The 17,993-nt window shown below is 38.7% G+C and overlaps 1 protein-coding gene across 6 annotated transcripts in view; it reads left to right on the top strand.

Annotated features, from left to right (window-relative positions):
• Positions 1 to 623: 623 nt before the first annotated feature.
• The window catches only part of ATE1 (arginyltransferase 1), a 68,781-nt gene continuing 51,411 nt past the window's right edge, over positions 624 to 17,993 (top strand). The window contains exons 1-8 of one of the 6 annotated variants that reach the window (XM_077784726.1): positions 868 to 1,030; positions 1,842 to 1,905; positions 2,233 to 2,295; positions 2,777 to 2,880; positions 3,629 to 3,901; positions 6,391 to 6,620; positions 8,255 to 8,383; positions 9,287 to 9,415. In XM_077784726.1, the coding sequence (XP_077640852.1) occupies positions 928 to 1,030; positions 1,842 to 1,905; positions 2,233 to 2,295; positions 2,777 to 2,880; positions 3,629 to 3,901; positions 6,391 to 6,620; positions 8,255 to 8,383; positions 9,287 to 9,415 (1,095 nt within the window). In that variant the 5' untranslated portion in view covers positions 868 to 927. Of the gene's footprint in view, positions 750 to 867; positions 1,031 to 1,120; positions 1,743 to 1,841; positions 1,906 to 2,232; positions 2,296 to 2,776; positions 2,881 to 3,628; positions 3,902 to 6,390; positions 6,621 to 8,254; positions 8,384 to 9,286; positions 9,416 to 17,993 lie in introns of those variants that run through there. The other 5 variants (XM_021529297.3, XM_021529296.3, XM_021529295.3 and 2 more) reach the window with 5 other exon arrangements.

The following is a 17,993-nucleotide window of genomic DNA, read 5'->3' as shown; positions in this document are numbered from 1 at the left end:
AAAAGAGGGACCCAGGGGCAGCCACAGGTGCTCTGGGCAACCTGAGGAAGTTTAGGCTTGTCACAGTTATTTATATATTACGGCTCAGTTTGCTATTTCATATGACGCTAATGAAAAAGGGAAAAAGGAAACATGTCCCTTTCCTCCCTTGTCTCACCCCAGCAGCAAATGGGAGTCACATGGTTAAACATCCCTGCTGGGATAATCTTGAAATTCTACATGATTTTGGGTGCTGCAGGAGAATTGATATTGCCCTGCTGTTCTTGCTATTCTGGAAGCAAAGGTTTGAGTTTGGAAATTCAGTCTCAGTTACAGATAGCAGTTCCACCCTCCTTTATTTCAAACTCCTCCTGTATTTGTTTGGTACTTTGGGCATTGACCAGGCCAGCTCTATGGGGCCACAACATTATTTTATAAAAGTATTTATGTGGAAGTCTTGTTCCGTTTTAGAAAACGCTCTGTGGAAGAGCCCAGGATTTCTTCCACCCTTTTATCCTGCTGTAGCAGCTGAGGGGGGTAGCCAGGGCTCCATCCCCGCGGGGGAGGCTGTGCGGGCACGGCCCGGGAGCCGCAGCGCTGCTCGCTGCTCGCTCCCCGATCCGCCCGCGGGGGAGGCTGGGCCGGGCCGGGCGTGGCGGGGGCGCTGCGGGGCCGCGGCGCCATGCCCGCCGCCGTGGTGGAGTACAAGGGCTGGAAAGAAGGCTACGGCTGCGGCTACTGCGGCGCGGCGCGGGGCAAGGTGTCGGCGGGTGAGCGGGGCCGGGGGCCGGGCCGGGCTCGGAGCTCCCTCAGCCCCGCCGCGCTGCCCGCGCGGAACATGGCGGCGGCGGCGCTTCCTGCGCGCGCCGCCCGCGCGCCGCCCGCAGCCAAGATGGCGGCGGGCGCCGCTTCCGCGCGGCCCGGGGCGCTGACCTGAGGCGGGCGGGGATGGCGGCGGGCGGCGGCTCGCCGAGCATCGTCGAGTTCTTCGGCGGGGAGGATGGCTACCGCTGCGGCTACTGCAGGAGCGACACCGGCAACCTCTCGCACGGTGCGGGCGGGGCGGGCTGGCAGCGGGGCCGCCCGCGGCCGGCCCAGAAGCGGCGGGGCCGGGGAGGGCGGCCGGGGGCTGCTGCCGAGCCGCCGCCTGTCCCGGCTGCCCGGCGGGAGCTCGGGGCGGCGCCCATGGCCCGGGACAGGACTGAGCAGCGATTTTGTGTTGATTTCCTTGTTTATTTCTGGGAGTGGGAGGTGCGGAGAGGATCTTAGCGCTGGTGCGGTCAGAGAAATCTGGTTGATTGCATCCCAAGATTTGTGCTGGGCTTAGGGTTTTTGCGTATAACGTGGTTATTGAAATCAGTAATTACAGCATACGTGTCAAATCTTTGAAAGACATCTATGCATAAGTGGCCATTAGCTACTCAGATTTGCAGTAACCACAGGATAACAGAATGGTTTGTGTTGGGAGGACCTTAAATCCCACCCGGTGACATTTCTGGGACACTTTTCCCTGCCCCAGGCTGCTCCAAACCCCATCCAGCCTGGCCTTGGGCACTGCCAGGGATCCAGGGGCAGCCACAGCTGCTCTGGGCACCTGTGCCAGGGCTCAGCACCCTCACAGCCAGGAATTCCTTCCCAATTTCCATCCCTGCCCTCTGGCAGTGGGAGCCATTCCCTGTGTCCTGTCCCTCCATCCCTGTCCCCAGCCCCTCTCCAGGAGCCCTTCAGGCTCTGAGCTCTCTCCGGAGCCTTCTCCTCTCCAGGTGAGCTCCCCCAGCTCTCCCAGCCTGTCCTGCAGAGTTTGTTGTGTTTTAAAGCCAAACCATGGTCAGTCAAGTGTGCTGCTGTGTTATTTGTTTCAGGCATGTGGGCACATTCGATGACAGTTCAAGATTACCAGGATCTCATAGACAGAGGATGGCGAAGGTACATTGGAAAAGAAAATACAAAGCCGTGTTGTCGGTAGAGATTAAAGTTAGGATCCACATTTAAAGTTTAGATCTATAGAAAAACTTAAATATCCATGAGTAATTGAACTATTTGTCCAGTGCTCTGTGACCTTTTGTAACATGACACTGTCAAACAGGAAAATATTCAGTGATTTTAGAAGGATAATACAGTCAGCAAAGAACTGAAGAACTTGCTCTTTGACTTTTCATCATGAAATGTTTTGATGTGATTTTTATTAAAAAGCTTCATTTATTTTGTAGCATAAACAACAAAAAAATCAATGCATATTTATTATTGTTTCAGAAGTGGAAAATACGTCTACAAACCTATCATGAATCAAACATGTTGTCCTCAATACACAATAAGGTAAGAAACTCAAAGTACACTTTTGTAAGGGATTTGACCACTTCAAATATATTGAATCACCATTTGTGTTTGCTGCTTGAAATACATCTTACTTGAGAAGCTGTTCTACTTTTAATGATACTTAAAACACTAAATATATGCTCTTGGGTTTGTGTGTAGGGACATCAGCAGCTCTGGGATATTTCCCTGTAAGGAATCTTGTCTGTAACCCACAAACACTGCTTTGAGAGTTTGAGAAGCTTACATTTGTATTTTAGTAATTCTAGAGAGACATAAAAAACATGCTGTAAGGACTGATATTATTCAGTAGAAGACAAGGTCATTTCATTATCTCAAAAGTGTTGATAAAACATTTGACAACTCTGTATAGGGAGACTTAGGAAATAAATAGAGATTACAATGTAAGTTTTGTAAATGGTTCCTTAACCTTTTTTTTGCCTGAAACAATTTTTCACAAAAGAAATTTTTTTTTGTTTTTTAGGTGCCAGGCTTTGCATTTTCAGGCCTCCAAGTCCCACAAGAAGGTTCTGAAGAAAATGTTGAAATTCATTACCAAAGGAGATGTCTCGAAAGTAGCAAGTGAAGGTAGGAAAAGCTGAGTATTTGAAAACCAATACTGATGGAAGGAGGATTTAAATTCCTGCTTGAGTGGTCAGATGGCAAATGGGCTTTGAATTATTTGTGTAGACCCCCAGCTAGGCTGTTCCTTGAGCACTTCAGTAGCCCAGAAGGCAAATTGTTCAGGTGGCTGGGGTTATTGAAGAAAATATTTCCTTACTTTTTCCACAACCAGCTTATTTTCCTGGTCATGTCCTCACTTTCTAGCTGGGTGCTGTAGAGAATTAAATGCTGTTTTTACTTCTATCATGAAACTGATAATCTGGAGAGGATTAACTAGAGCAGATGGTCGCATAGAAAAGGAAGAGCAAACAAAGAGGGTTTTTCCAGTCACCCTCCATTTATCTAGCACCAAACCTAGCAATTCTTCATGGCAGTGAAACTTATATTGGTTCTGAATCTTTATAATCTGCTTGTTTTGTATGTGTGGTATGCTAGGTTTGTTTGTTGTTATTTGTTTGAAGTTATGGCTTGAAATAGTGACTGTCCAGTTTTAGTGGAGAAAATAAAGCTGTTCTCATAAATGAATTGATGTTCATAATTCAGGATCATAAAGAAAACTTTGTTTTCAGACTGTTGCAATAGTCACTTTATCTATGGGAAAACACTTGTAAAATTGGAAACTAGTTAACTTAGTATTAATTTTAGTTGTGGAAAGTGTGATCTGTGGTTGTACAGAGAGAAATTCACTCATGCATGTTTTAATTATTGACAGAAGAGCCGATGGATTCCCATATAGAAGATGTGGCCACGTGTGATTTTCCATACAAAAGCGAGTCTCAGGTCAGTCAGTCTGAGCTGACTCCCTTGGCTGTGGATCAAGCTGAGAAGGTGGAGAATGAAGATAAGGACTCGGGAGAAACAAAAGAAGAGGGGGATGTGCAGAAGGTGGAATCGGATTCTGTTCACATCTGTGCAGACAAAGACACCCCAGTCCCTGCAGAACCATCTCATTCAGCTAAAGCTGTTCATGCACCACCCAAGCCAGGTAATTTCTGGTAGCAATTGGAATATGCTGTCAACATTTCACATCTTCTTGAAATCTCTTCTTTTTATCTTGCTTAGTAAGTTTATAATTGTTTTGTTTGTGCTCCTCTCAGTTTAGAATTACAGTGTAAAAATCGAGAGGTGCTGGGTGTTACATGTAATATTGTAATTTATATTTTGTTACATTAAAAAGTTATATTTATCTTCTTTTATTCACCTTAAGGAAGACTAAATCTCTAAGATCTGAAAGTAAAGAGGGGAGATTCAGAATAGAAATTTTTTATGATGAGGTTGGGGGTGCCCAGAGACGCTGGGGCTCCCCCATCCCTGAAGGGTTCAAAGCCAGGTGGATGGGGCTTGGAGCAACCTGGGACAGTGGAAGGTGAACTTTGAAAGGTCTCTTCCAGCCCAAATCATTCTGTGCTTCAATGGCTGCTTTCTCTTGGGGCATGGATGATTTCTGGCAGGAGGATGGTAAGGGCTGGGTAGATTATTACCAGAATAATTTATTTAAGGTGGAATTACTGACAGACACTTTGTGGCCCAGAGGCTGCCCAGCCTTGTTTTACAGATCTTGTTTCCCATTTTGTGTAGCCTGTTCTGGCAAATAAAGGGAATTTTCTTAATTGTGGTTTACTGGTACATAGTAGGGAAAATCCTATTGGAAACTTGTGGCTTTAGAGTTTCTGACTGTGTTGGGACATCCTGCTAATTCCTGATTTCACTCACCTGTTGCATGTTGTGCCAGTATTTAGGAGAAGGAAGTACTTTTGTCACCTTTTGTAGAATTGCTGCTTTCAAGTGAAATAATGTTTTTTCCTTAATAATCACTCATCCCTATTGGATCTGATTTTCGCCAGCTAATAAGCAATTTTTGCATCTAAATAAAAAGAAAATTTTCAGAAATGCTTGCTCAGAGAGTCAGTAGTGTTGCATAGAAATACTACAGGATTTTTAAAACTGTGTTTTATATTTTGATCTTATACAAACCTTTCTAACCCTTATATAGTTATTGTTTCTATTACTTTTATTGTGCAAACTTTCAAAGCTCTCTTATTTTAAATAATAAATGTAAAACTTTGGCCTATGTAAACTTAGTATTGGAAAGAAATGAAGTGGCTGTTGACAGCAGATGGCAGACTTGGGTAAGGAATAGGAATGTAAAAACCTGCCAGTGCTTTGGAAAAGGTGAGGTAAGGTCTTCAGTCACGTTAAGAATAACTTTGAGTCAAACTTTCAGGACTGGAAATGCAGATAAGTAACGCTGTAGTTAATTTCAGGAAAATAAAGTTTACTTTTACAGAGCAGAAATACTCATTAGTGTGCTTCTTTCTGGTATTTCTAAAGATAGAGTGAATATAAGTGCATCAGAAAGCTTATTTAATTTTTTTTTAAATGCTAGCTGGTGTCACAGGTCAAATTTAGTTTAAAATTTTCCAGATAGAAACATGTTCAGTTTTCATCTAGGAAAATGTAGACTTAGTCAGTAATAAGGTTGTTTAATTGCATTTTTATTCCTTTATAAACAAAACAGGTCATTGTCCTCTAGGAATAATGGTCTGTTTCTGCACAGTTTCAGATAGAAAAGAAGGTTTGCTTATATCTGTGTAGGCGCAGTCACTGCTTGAAGTTTTTCTTGCTAATTTACAGCTTACAGAAGATCCGAGACACGAAACAGATCCCGATACAGATGAAGCACTCATTCTTCAAATATACCATGAGAGTTTTAAATAAACTCTTCCTCTGACTTGTTTGCCTGAGGACAGGTCACACAGTGTCTGTAATTCCCTCATGTCTTTGGATCTGTGTTGCTTTACAACTCACAGTTCTTGTATTAATAAGGAACAAATGGATCAAGATGAGAAACAGTGCATGGGTTTGACTTCTCCTTTTAGCAAATACCACTTCACATATAGAATTCTATAAATGACTGACCTGTTAAAGATAGAGGTAACCTGCAAAAAGTGAATTTATTGATTAAAACAGACAATCTGAAGATAGTTTTAAGCAAAGATGCAAAACTTCCGTGGCCTTTTCCATTACATGACCATAATAGCATTGGCAGCATTTCTACATCCTGCCTTTGGATTGCAGGTGAGAAAAAAATAAATGCTTTATTTTGGGGTATGTGTCTTTACAGAAGTCTGTGGTGTAGCCACACACACACATGGGCTTTTAATACAGAAGAACAATTCTCTGTGATTTTGTGGTTGTATTTTTGTCCTTCAGTATTTCAAGGGTTTAAATACACCCGTGGCTTTGGGGTGAAATGGTCAAGGTGACTCCAGATTAGTGCTGCAGTAAGTAGCTGTGGGAGAATCCCTGCATTAGTGTTGCCTCAGGTGTTGGTGGTTGTAAATGTGAAAGGCCATGTTGAGTTCAGAGCACAGTCTGCAGTAAATGGTGATTTTAGCCCTTTCCTTCCAGTGATGAGGTGCGAGCTGTTTGCTGTCAGATGTGGTGTTTAACTCTTTGCCTGTGCCCTTGTAGGGAAAGGGGCTGATCTGAGCAAGCCTCTGTGTCGGAAAGCAAAGGACATCAGGAAAGAGAGAAAACTACAGAAGCTCCTGCAGAACCAGACTGGCACAGTGGAAGGCTCTCAACTTCAAGGAGATCAAGCTTTCCTCTTGCAAAACTCTAAATCTAAAACAAACCAGCCTAAAAACATTGAAGACTTTGTTTGTGTCCCTCTACCTGATGATACACGACATAAATTAGAGGTAATCTCTTGCTCACTGTTGTTGGAGGCAGATGAAGGAAAGGTCTAGTTAAGGAGTTTTTGAAAAGCTTAGGTCTGTATTTATGGCTTTATGGAGTAGTTGTGGTTTAAATCTTGAAATATATGTGGTACTGAATGATGTATATATATATATATATATATATATATATATATATATATATATATATGCATTATAGGAGTCTATGTGTATATATATATATATATGTTTTTATATCAATTACACACCTATGGTGCAGCTGCACTCTTTTTAACCACAGGAGGGTACTCTTATACTGCAATGTCCTAGCAGAAGCCACTTCAATTACTAAAATAATTTGCAAATCAATTTCATCCAGAGCGACTTGAAAATGAAAAGCTTTTAATTTAACCAAGTGTTAAATAATGAGAGAAATTCACTATTTAGGTCCGCAGTATAAAAATACCTTTACTTCATTAGCTTATACTAAGCTAATGAAACTTGACAAGGAAGCAGTAACTTCATGAAATGAATCAGATAACAGGATAATTGCTCTTTACACACATCATTGGTGTGTGTTGATGTCTTTGAAAGCTGTAAAAATGAGAATTGAAAAGGTTGCTTAATACACTGGTTGCCACTACCTCTATGAGACAGTAAGCTGGAAGACTTTTTTTTTGTTAATTTTAAAACCATTTTTCTTGTTATTTTTTCCATAAGCTGGAAAACTAACTGAATGTTTTCCTGATCATTTTCAATTATGTTACTGGAAATGAAAATATTTGCTGACTAGAAGCCACAAAACTGATCCATCTCCCTAACTGCTTCACATTTCTTGAGGAGCTGTTTAACAGAAGCATGATGGCTTTGTCTGAGCATCCTTTTAGAAGATGCAGGGAGAATTAGAAGTATTAAAAAAGAATTGCTCTTTGTGAAAACAGAACCATATTGAAAATTACATAGTTTTTGAAATTAATATGACCTTAAATATTTTTGAAAAGACATGCACTGCTGCCTCCATGGTAGCATTCTTTTGCTTAAGGAGCAATAATTTTTACTAAGAAGAATGTTTAATTTATAGATTTGTTTTTAAAAAATATTTTTGTGTGTTTAATGGTGATGGTGTGAATACTGGTAACTCTTTATTATGGTTAATTTAAATAATTGAGTATGGAAACACTACTTCATCTTCCTCTTTCAACTTCAGAAATACCTGGAAATTCCCTTGGGATTAGTGCCAAAAAAACATGGGTTTTAGGTGAAGAGCAGAGATTTGAGTCTTCCAAGCCTTTCAAGTATTTTTCAGTGTAGTGTGAGACTGTGAGAGAACATTTTAATGAGCACAAAAAATCTCTTTAAAATTATGATCTGCATACTATTTATTGGTATTATTTCCTGAAAATTGTGTAGCTCTTCTCTAGACATTTTAGTTAATTTGCAGTTTGAAAGCCTTCTATTTTGTTCAGTGTCAATTTAAAAGCCTTCAGTAGCATAAATTGAGCGGGAGAATTAGAAGACTCTTGGCTAATAGTAATTAATTTGTGATGGCCTTTGTACAGGAGGGTGAAATTTTACTCTGTTGTGATGTTTGTGTTAAGTATAAATGTATAGTCATTGCATGATATTTTAATAATAAATGTGTTTAACTTCTTCTGAAGGTGAGGGTGGTGAGATCATCTCCGCCAAGTTCACAGTTCAAAGCCACATTTCAGGAGTCTTACCAGGTCTATAAACGTTACCAGATGGTTATTCACAAGGACCCACCTGATAAACCAACCATAAATCAGGTCAGAAGGCCAAATTTAATTTTATGCAAAGCTTCCCCTCCAGTTCACGTGTCCTGTTTCTAGGAGAAACAAATGTGGATTTTATATCCATTCTATATTCAGGAGCTTGAAAAATATGTATCCAATAAAATCAACATCCTGAAAGTGCAAACTTTTGATACCTCTTTGTGAGTGCCACAAATATTTGGTTTTAGTTGCAGGCAGGAAAGTTATGGATGCTGTTGGGTAAGAAATGGAGAGGGTGAGGCTCTTGGAGATAGAGGTGGGCCTTAAAAATACAAATCCCATAAGAATTAAAATCCAGCTGGACACTCAGCCTGGTAACTGTTCTCCTTGGCTTTGGTTTGAGTGTTTCCATAAGAAGGACACAATGATCAGGGCCAACATGTGAGCAAAAGCTTGTCACACACACAAATTGTTGGTTTAAGGTTCACCAGAGTGAAATAATTCCCTTCAGTTTCAATTTAAGCCTTTAAAAAGTGACCCATGCACTCCATCTTAATTTACACTTTGTTGCTGATTCCTGCAATGAATAGGTGGAGTGTAAGAGTGAGCAGTCAGATGTGTTACATCTCTGTTCTAGAGGGAAAAAAAACCCCATGAGTTTGGAGAAACAGTATATGTAGAAAGTAATTGTTGAATCAGGGCAATCAATGAGTCATGTGCCATTAAAAATACAACATTTTAGAAGTCCTTGAGACTCTGCAATAAAACTAAAATTTGTAGTTGGTTTGTTAGATTATCAGTAAAAATAGGAAGTTATTTTATTATTATGTTTAAGGTAGAAAAATGACTTCAGAGGCTTTGAAGTGCATAGGAGGAGATCTTTCACTAGCCTGACCTTCAGAAGCAGATTATCTGATGATATACACTCAAAATGCTTGTATTTCCCTTGCTCTGAAGGTGAGGTTAGTACCTGTCTCCTTTGAGGACCCCCAGTTCCAATCATCCTTCAGCCAGTCTGCCACTTTATTTGCCAAGTATCAGATGTCTGTACACAAGGACACACCTTCTGACTGTGGGGAGAATGAGGTACAGTTCACTGCATGCACCTTTCTGCCAACAGCTTCTTCAAATGCACAGCTAGATGGTAAATGCTGTCTCTTGGAGCTAATCTGAACATTAAATAATTTAAATTGTCATTTCTGAGGGTTTTTGATGGCAAAACCATCTTCTGCCTGAAAATTCTTTGGTATCTCTTTTATGTTTCTCCGTAATTTTTCGTGTTCTTGCTTAATCTAACTGGTGAAGGTTTTAAAATTTTCAGTTTTATTCCCATTCCTTTGCTAAGCACACTGCTCAACTGGAACTCACCTTTACAGTAGGAATAGTGCAAGAATATCTCACCAGCTGATTATCTGAGGCTTTATGAGAATATGCTGCATATGGATAAACCTGCTCTTAAAAGGGTGTTTAGAGGGGATAATCCTAATCTAATAAATGAAAAATAATTTCAAATACTCGTGGGGTTCTGAGCAAGCAGCAGTTCTTCATTTCTCAGGCAGGTGGCACAACTTCCTCATAGGCAGAATTAATGAAAATGCTACCTCAGATCTCTCATTTCTATCTACTGCAGATGTGCAGCTTTATTCTTGGTCAGCTAGTCAGGATTTGCTGTTCCTGAGAGTGAACTACCTGCAGAAGTGAAACCTTGTAAACTGGGGCTGTTTTCCAGGAAGAATTATAAAACCACATCATAATTTTTGGCTTCAATTCAAGAGTGTAAGGAGAGCTCTTTTTTTGTGAGATGTCTGTAATGCTACTCTGGAAAGCTATAAAATCCATTTCACTTTGTTTAGTAAAATGAAATAGGTCTCATAACACTAAGTAGTAGTCTCTACCCTTTTATAATTTCTGGTATAAGTGGGTTTAATTATAATAATGTAAAAATTGGAGGCATGCCAGGAGAGACTGAACTATTTACTAGATTTGTACCCAGCATTACCTGGTCAGATTGAAGACTTGATTTTTCTGCTATGATGGAAGCATTTCAGCCTAAAAAGATGTGTTAGGGACAGTCAGGTTTCCACCACCTGAAGGTGTAAAGGCTGTCCTGGGAATTGCTGTTGAATAGGAAGGAGATGGATTTCTGTTCACTGCTAATAGTATAACAGATTTTTATCTTCTTTTTCCTTATTACTTGCCATAGGGGTTTCCCTGCATTGCCTTTATCTCCTCTCTTTGGCCTCATGTTTGTGCAGGCTTAGATAATTCCAGGGGAAACATAAAACCTTCTCTGAAGCATCTATTGAATGTAAAAACTTGGTCTGATGCTGATGGGTTTGAATTTCATTTCTTTTTCAGCCTTGGTAAATCATATTTAGTGTTCATGAAACTGCCTGGCCAAGAAGGTTTTTTTATTCACAATTAGGAACTAACACTCTCCCTTCGATCAACATTTTGTATTTGATCTCTGCAGGAAGTAAACTGAAGAATGTTTTACACAAAAATGTGTTTTCATGTAGCTTAGAAGCCTTTTTTTTAAAAACTGAATCTGTGTGGGAAGAGAATTCTCTGAGTCACTTTGAAGGTACCAAGTAGGGTAAAACTGATCCAAGTTTTTGAAGGGAAGGGTGGCAAATGCTACTTGTAAGACCTCAAAACTTTTTCTGCTTTCTCTTTTTCAGACTTTTTAATATATTATATAGACATTATGGAACCAAGGAGTTTTTTAAGCAAAGGGAATAAAATTCTGTCCTATACACAGGACTTTTTATCAGGATAGTAAGAAATCTGCTTTGTGCTTTAAACTGGCAAATATCCAGGATTTTTTTCACTTTTAATTTGTGCAAACTACTCTCTGAGGTTGTTGGGTTTTTTTCAGGGAGAGTCCTGCTCACTTTTTTGTTTGGAAAGTTTCTAGTTTAGGAAGAGTTTTTAGTTTTATATTTGGCTGAACACTTAATATTTAGAAACCTGCCTATATTTAAATTCAGAATACTACAAAGATTGTTTTGGGACATATTAACAACTTCTTTTGGGAATATATTCTTAGATTGTTGGCATTACAATACACTATCTGTTGCTAGGCTAGTTTAATATTAACCTTATTATATTAAAAAGCAATTCTGAAAATCAATTTAGAATTTTGGTGGTTATTTGAGAATAACACTAAAGGGAAAACTAAAAATATTCACAATAGTAACAAAAAATATATGAACAATGAAGCTGATTTTTGCTCAGTGAGTGTGGAGAAGGCCTTTCTGTACCTCAGTAATGTAAATACAGCTTTCCATCAGGAGTTTATGTGAGAAGGGAGAGTAGAGGAATTTCAGGGAAGAGAATTGTGGAATTGAACTTGTGGGCACTCTCTGGCTAATGCCAGTTTGAGCCCAGTGATAATTGGTGTTTTGGTGCCCTTCATGATGCTGAGTTTCTTTAAATTTTGCCTCTTCCTCCTTTCCGTCTTCTGCTTCCCTGCTGAAGACTGCACTAATTACACACTAATTACAGTGTGTTCATTAAAATAATTGGAGATTTTGCTGGGGAGAATCCTGTAGCACATTTTGGTGATGCAGTACTGATTCCTGAGTGAGGCAGTGACTTCTGTTTGTTCTAATAAAAAGCAAGGTAGAAACTTGTGAAATCAACTTTTCCCAAGTTCCAGACTTGTGATGAAACTTTCCTTTCTATGGAAGCATCACCACAATCTTCTGTTCCTCTTTCACTGGCAAGGAGAGGATTGGGTAAGGTAAAAATATATTGTCTCTGCCAAATATCTTAATATTCTATGAACAGTTTGAAGTATTTCCTTGCTCCTGGAATTAAAACCAATTTAGCTTGCAGAAGAAAAAAAATCAAATTCATTTTTATCTTGGCGTAAAAGCCACAACTATTTTCTGCATAGTCTTTTAAAATATTCATGTGCCATTTTTTCTTAGTTGGTCTGGTAGAAGTTGAATTTACCTTGGAAATCCTCTCACCCCTCTCAGAAGCTTTTGATCACTTGCTGCAGGAATTCAGCTTCAAAACTGCCCTGGTTGTGTCTGTGCTTTGGAGTGGAGTCAATTCCTGGTGTTACACAAATTTGTTGGCACTGAAGAATGTTTATGTCAGCATGTTTGTATTGTATAGAATTGGAGTCCTGAGGAAAAACATAGCAGACAATTTTCTTACTGAAGTTTTCTGTATAATACTTACTCTTAAATAGTGCTGAGGAAGAATTGATTTTTCAGTTTTCCTCTGTGGCAGCACAAAACTTTATTAAGCTACTGTGTAAATGCATGGGCATCTGCTGTTTGAGGAATATATGTATTTTTATTATAGTTGTTGGAGAAAATGAGATGAATTAGGGCGAACCTGAACAGATTGTGAAGCTAAAGTATAAATAGCAATGAAGGAGCTCAGATAAAAAAAGGGGAAATAAGCAGATAGGTGTATCCCTGCCTGATGGAGAAGTTTATCTAAGGCTGCTCTTGAATTAGCCAAGTTCCTGAGCTGATAATTTCTGGAAGTGTTGAAACAATCTCGGTTAGTGTTTGTCCCATTCTTTGCATTTCTTCTGACTCTTTATGAAAATGCTTGATATGGCTCTTTATTCTCAGATCCAGAATGATGGTCCCATTCCCAGTATAACAGAGCTGTTATTCAATGTTTTTGTTGTTTTCTTGTTTGTTGGATTGTTCTAAAAGTACTGGAAGATGTAATCATGCTTAGCATGAGGAACTGTGTCTGTAACATAAAAAACCCCCACAAATGTAATCAGTTGCAAGGATTTATTTGTTCGGGTTATTTCCTGGCTTAGTGGTGGTTATATTTATTTTGTGAAACCGGTCAAGCTATAAGGAAAAGAAATTCATGAAAGCTCAGAAAAACAGAGAAATGGAGACCTCTAATGAACAGAGAGATGAGAGCAAGCTGAGCATCCTTATATTGAAAAAACCTTGGTTCCCTGTAGCATCAAGGAGAGATCAGTTGGAGCATAAATTATGATGATCAGCATATCAGGAGTGAAATAATGGTGCAAAAAAAATCATGTGGGTGAGAGTTTGTCCACCTTTTTTTTTTTTCATTTTTCATAAGAAAAATAATAAATGCTAATGCAGTTTTGTTGTAATAATTCATGCACAGAAAAATAGGTAAATATGGATTTGGAGTCTAATTTTTAAATTGAGTAACTTTGAATAGCCTTTGGTTATATTTCTGGGAGAAAATGTGTAGATTAATGTATGGAAAGATGATCTGAGAATAAGAAGAATGGATGTGTGTCTTGTATAATCCCAAGATTTGGCTCTTTGGATGATCCAGTTGCACTGGATTTATGGAAGCTGTGTAATGGCTCGTCTGTGCTTTGCTAAGAGCAGTCCTTATCTACAAATGTTTTAACTCTTGCTCAGCACCAAAAATCCTTGTTTCTGGGTAAGAAATGCAGGGAGGGCCTTGCAGAATACAAATCACCTGGAAGATGCTGTGATCCAGCTCTACCCCAGCTCCAGGATGATTTGTAAAATACCTGGAGATAGATATTGCAGAACATTTAGGTAATTTCAGATAGATATTTCAGAACATTTGGATCATTTCAGAACATTTTGCCATGTGAATCTCTTGTGTTTTAGATGAAGCTATGTGATAGATGAAATGATAGGTACAGGTGTGGAGCTGTGGAGGTCTGGATCAAAGATTTTACATGAAACAAATACAGTCAAAACATTTTTTGGTCTTTTCATGCCAAGGAGGAAATTTTTGATCCCAATTAAATAGTCAGTGGCTAATTTGGATAGAACAGAAGGTGTCTTTAGCAGTTCTTAATGAAGTATCATCTCATCAGAGGCATCACATTTCTGACCTAGTGTCAGAATCTTTTTTTTCAGCAGTCTTTGTCTTTAGGAAACCCAGCTGAAGTGTAACTGAAACAAGCTATGTGGCAGCTACACAAGCTAGAAAACATTTCCATAAAAGATCATAAAAATTCTACAGTAGTTTCCAGAGAGAGCAACAGTGAACAGTTTATTGCTATTGCTCCTGAAGCAAACGTTTTATTTAACTTTTCACAAGGGTTTCATAATGGCAAACTTGTAGAAAAACAGTATCTGTCTGTTCCCTCTGTGAAAGTAGCTGGACTCTCTCTTTGCTTTGTGCTTAGCTAAATATTTGTCTTGGAAGAAAAGAATTTCAGGACACACAAAAGATACACTGTTTGAAAAGGTGCAAAAAATTACTGAAATACGTGGAGTGGGGTTTTTCTTTCACCCTCCTCCCGTTTTGTTTTTTTTTTTTAAATTGCTTCCCAGGAATCCACTAGAACTAATAGAGAAAACTCAGTGAGTAGTCTAAGAAATGCCAAGGAGCACGTTCTGATCAGCTCCAAACTTTTAGGTCTCCCTAACCTACTTTCCTCTCTTATATTCTAGTGAGAGAATGCTTAAAAATCAATAGTCTTTGTGGTTATTTTTAGCCTTCTGTACATTTTTATTCAGCTCCTGGAAGCCATGGCAGGACATCTCACTGCAGTGAACTTGGATTTCACATTCTGAGAGCTCTGACTTTAGGAATTTGAATTTCTATATCAGCCTAATGCCTTCTGTTTATCTGTGTGGCCCTTGTGACTGCAGTGCTGTGGATTCATGGGTTTTATCATGAAATGCCTATAAAAGCAAAAGAATTTAGGCATCCAGACAATTAAGTAACTTGTCCACAGTCATATCATTTCAGTTCAGGTTCTTTTTGTATCTCAGTTTATATAGTTTTCAATTTTGCACTGTGATTTCTAGGTAAATCCATATAAAATTAAATAATCTTTACTGTAATACTGATAAACCTCCAGAGTACTGAGAGGAGGCTTCTTCTGAGCAAGAAAGCCACAGTGACTTTTGTCACTCCATAAAGGAATTGAAATTGTAACCGAAATGTACAATATTCCATTAGTCCCATCCTTTCACTAAATACTACATTTGAGACATGCATTTAAACTTGAAATCCCTCTTGCCTTTGTAAACTTTAAATCCTTCGTCCTAGTTTTGAAGGCTCTTTCTTCACCTTCAGGTCTGTGGATATCTCTGAAACTCTATTGTTTCTGCATGTCTGTATTTTTGTAAGCAGCTGTTGAAAATGCTAGGTAGAGCCAGCCCTGGGATAAGTCTTTGATTCCTCTGCTGAACTCTTAATTTATTGCCTGGTTCAATGCTGGTTTTCACCATCTTTTCCTTCAAAAATGCCACATTTTGTCCCATTTTCCCGATTGCTACAGAAAGTTAAAGAATTTAGTTAATTTTTCAGCTCAATTTCAATGTATTTTCCCAGCTAGTTTGTTTTTATTGTTTGGTTTGTTGTTTCCTTTTCCGTGGGACAAGGTTGTTAGCAAGTTACTGAAACATGGACTTATTTTTACTTTTTCACTGCACAACTTTATGGTTAAGACTGATTCTCATCTGGTTTTGGTAAGGAAGATTATTTCAGTTAAAATATGGCAGGATGAAAGTGCTGCACTGGATTTGCAGGCTTTATGACTTGCCATCATTATTTTTTTGTTTCTTAATAGCCTCACACCTCTGTGAAAAACAAAGCAAAAAAAACACGTGACCAAAATCTTTGGTTTATTTTAATCCTATTCAGAGATTGGATTTCTAAACACAAAAAGAAGGAAGGCCCAAGTCCTGTATCCATTGCTTATCCTTCATCCTTCTATATCCCCAAAAAAAGGGCAAGTATTCAGCTTTCCTTGGCAGTGAATTGCAAATATGAGCAAACTCTTAATACTGTCAAAGGGGGAATGATAAATGAATGCTTTTTTGTGATAATTGTGCAGCTCCTGCTGCTGTCACCTGGAAGGTTTCCTGAGAAGAACCTGGTGTCCTCCTGTGACATCAGGACCCTTCCCCTGCAGAATCTGCCAGGTGAAACCCATTCCAGTTCAGCACCTGAATCTCTTCCCCTGGGTAAAAGGGAGCAGGTGTTAACACTCTGCTTTATTACCTCTTTTTAAAGCTGTGCACGTGCTCTTGCTTCAGCAAGAAGCTTTGGGTTGAACCCAACCTGCTTTTTTTTTTTTTTTTCCTGCCTTTTATTTTTCCTCCCTTTCATTTCATTCTCAGTGATGTGTTTCTTCTTGGTTTTATTAATTATGTTTAAACTTACTCCCTGTTGTTGAGTTGATTCTTTCTGGCAGCTGTAATTAGCTTGCACCAAAGTAAAAATGTTGTATATTTCTTACATATATTATAAAGCTTCTAAAAGTTTATGTAAATCAGTTGGAAATTAAAATTAGAAAAGCATGTCTTTGTGGAAGGAATTTGAATTGTGTTTGTGTGACATATTGAGTTATTTTACATACAACATCAGCTTTTGGCTGTATTTCTTTCATGGTTTATTGAATAATTTTTAATTGTGTTCATAATAATCCTGCAGTGTTAGATGACTTTGTTAATTTAGAAGCTGAATCTAATATTTTCTTTTTTTGTACAAAATGTATAGACTAGTTGAAGAAAATTACCTAACCTCTGAACTTCACTAGGTATCATCAGGTGAAATAATTTATAACAAGACTTGCTGTGCTTTTTTTCCCTTAAGATTGTGATACAAATTCAGGTGCAGTTAAGATTTTTTTTCTAGCAGTTGTAATAGCAGAAGTTGTTAAACTTCAAAAGTTCCCCTTCACCCTCAGAGCCAAGGGATTGGGCAACAGGGCCTGGAGAATTGATAAAATTATTTGGAAAGTGTCATGGGCTCAGATTTCTCACCATAGGGTTTAGTTTGCACTATACAGCTAAAGTTACAGATGAAGAACTATTGGGGGTCTTCTGACATGAAAATTAATTACACATGGTTTATTTTTTCTGAAATCTGCACTTTCTAAAACCACTGGCTGTAGGGACAGATGCATTCATAGTGTAGGAATTTGTAACTGTATTTTTACTTCAGGAAAATAACTCAACAATTCAAAATCTTAATTATCTCTTTTTTCTTTAAATATTATTGGTGGTTTTTTCCCCTTATCCACCAAACCAAAATAATTCTACAATTAAATTAAGATGCCACAGTCATTTGTTCTTCCAAACTCTGAGTAATTTAGAGTGATAGTGAGTAGCTCTGAAATGGTTAATTACAGGAAATGTACAATTCCCTGCCTTCACCATCACAATATAGAAATTCAGTGTTCTTCCATAATTTCTATGCCCAAAAGTTTCTTATCAATCCATAGATCAGCAGGACAAGATAAGTAAAATGAGGCAGGAACTGATACTGTTGGCACTTTTTTTTGTTGCCTGCCTTCCTCTCCTCCCCTTCCCTGGGAAAACTGGGATGGCTGACAAGCAGTCACCCCTTTTTTTTGTATTCCACTCTAATTAATCTCAGAACTTAATGGAATTCTTGACAACAAAATGTTGACAACAGTCAGGTTTTTGTAGGTGTCTGTATGTATTCTTTTTATCTAACTTTTAATTAAAAATTTCTATTTACTATTACTTTGCACTGTGGGAACTGCTTACTTACTAAATCACCCAGCCATTACAAGAGGGGGAATTAAACTGTGTATTAAAGTAGTTATTTAACAAGGGAATGGTTGGGGTTAAATACATACCAGAACTCTGCAACGTGTTCAGTGTGGACTCCACCAATAAGGAAGTATTTGTATCAAATGAGTAAATTATAGTGAGTAAATAAGCATTGTATT

The sequence above is a fragment of the Lonchura striata genome, chromosome 7 (genome assembly GCF_046129695.1).
Source record: "Lonchura striata isolate bLonStr1 chromosome 7, bLonStr1.mat, whole genome shotgun sequence".
NCBI classification, from domain to species: domain Eukaryota; kingdom Metazoa; phylum Chordata; class Aves; order Passeriformes; family Estrildidae; genus Lonchura; species Lonchura striata.
The sequence above is the reverse complement of the archived record's forward strand: the minus strand, read 5'-3'. Positions and strand labels throughout refer to the sequence as shown.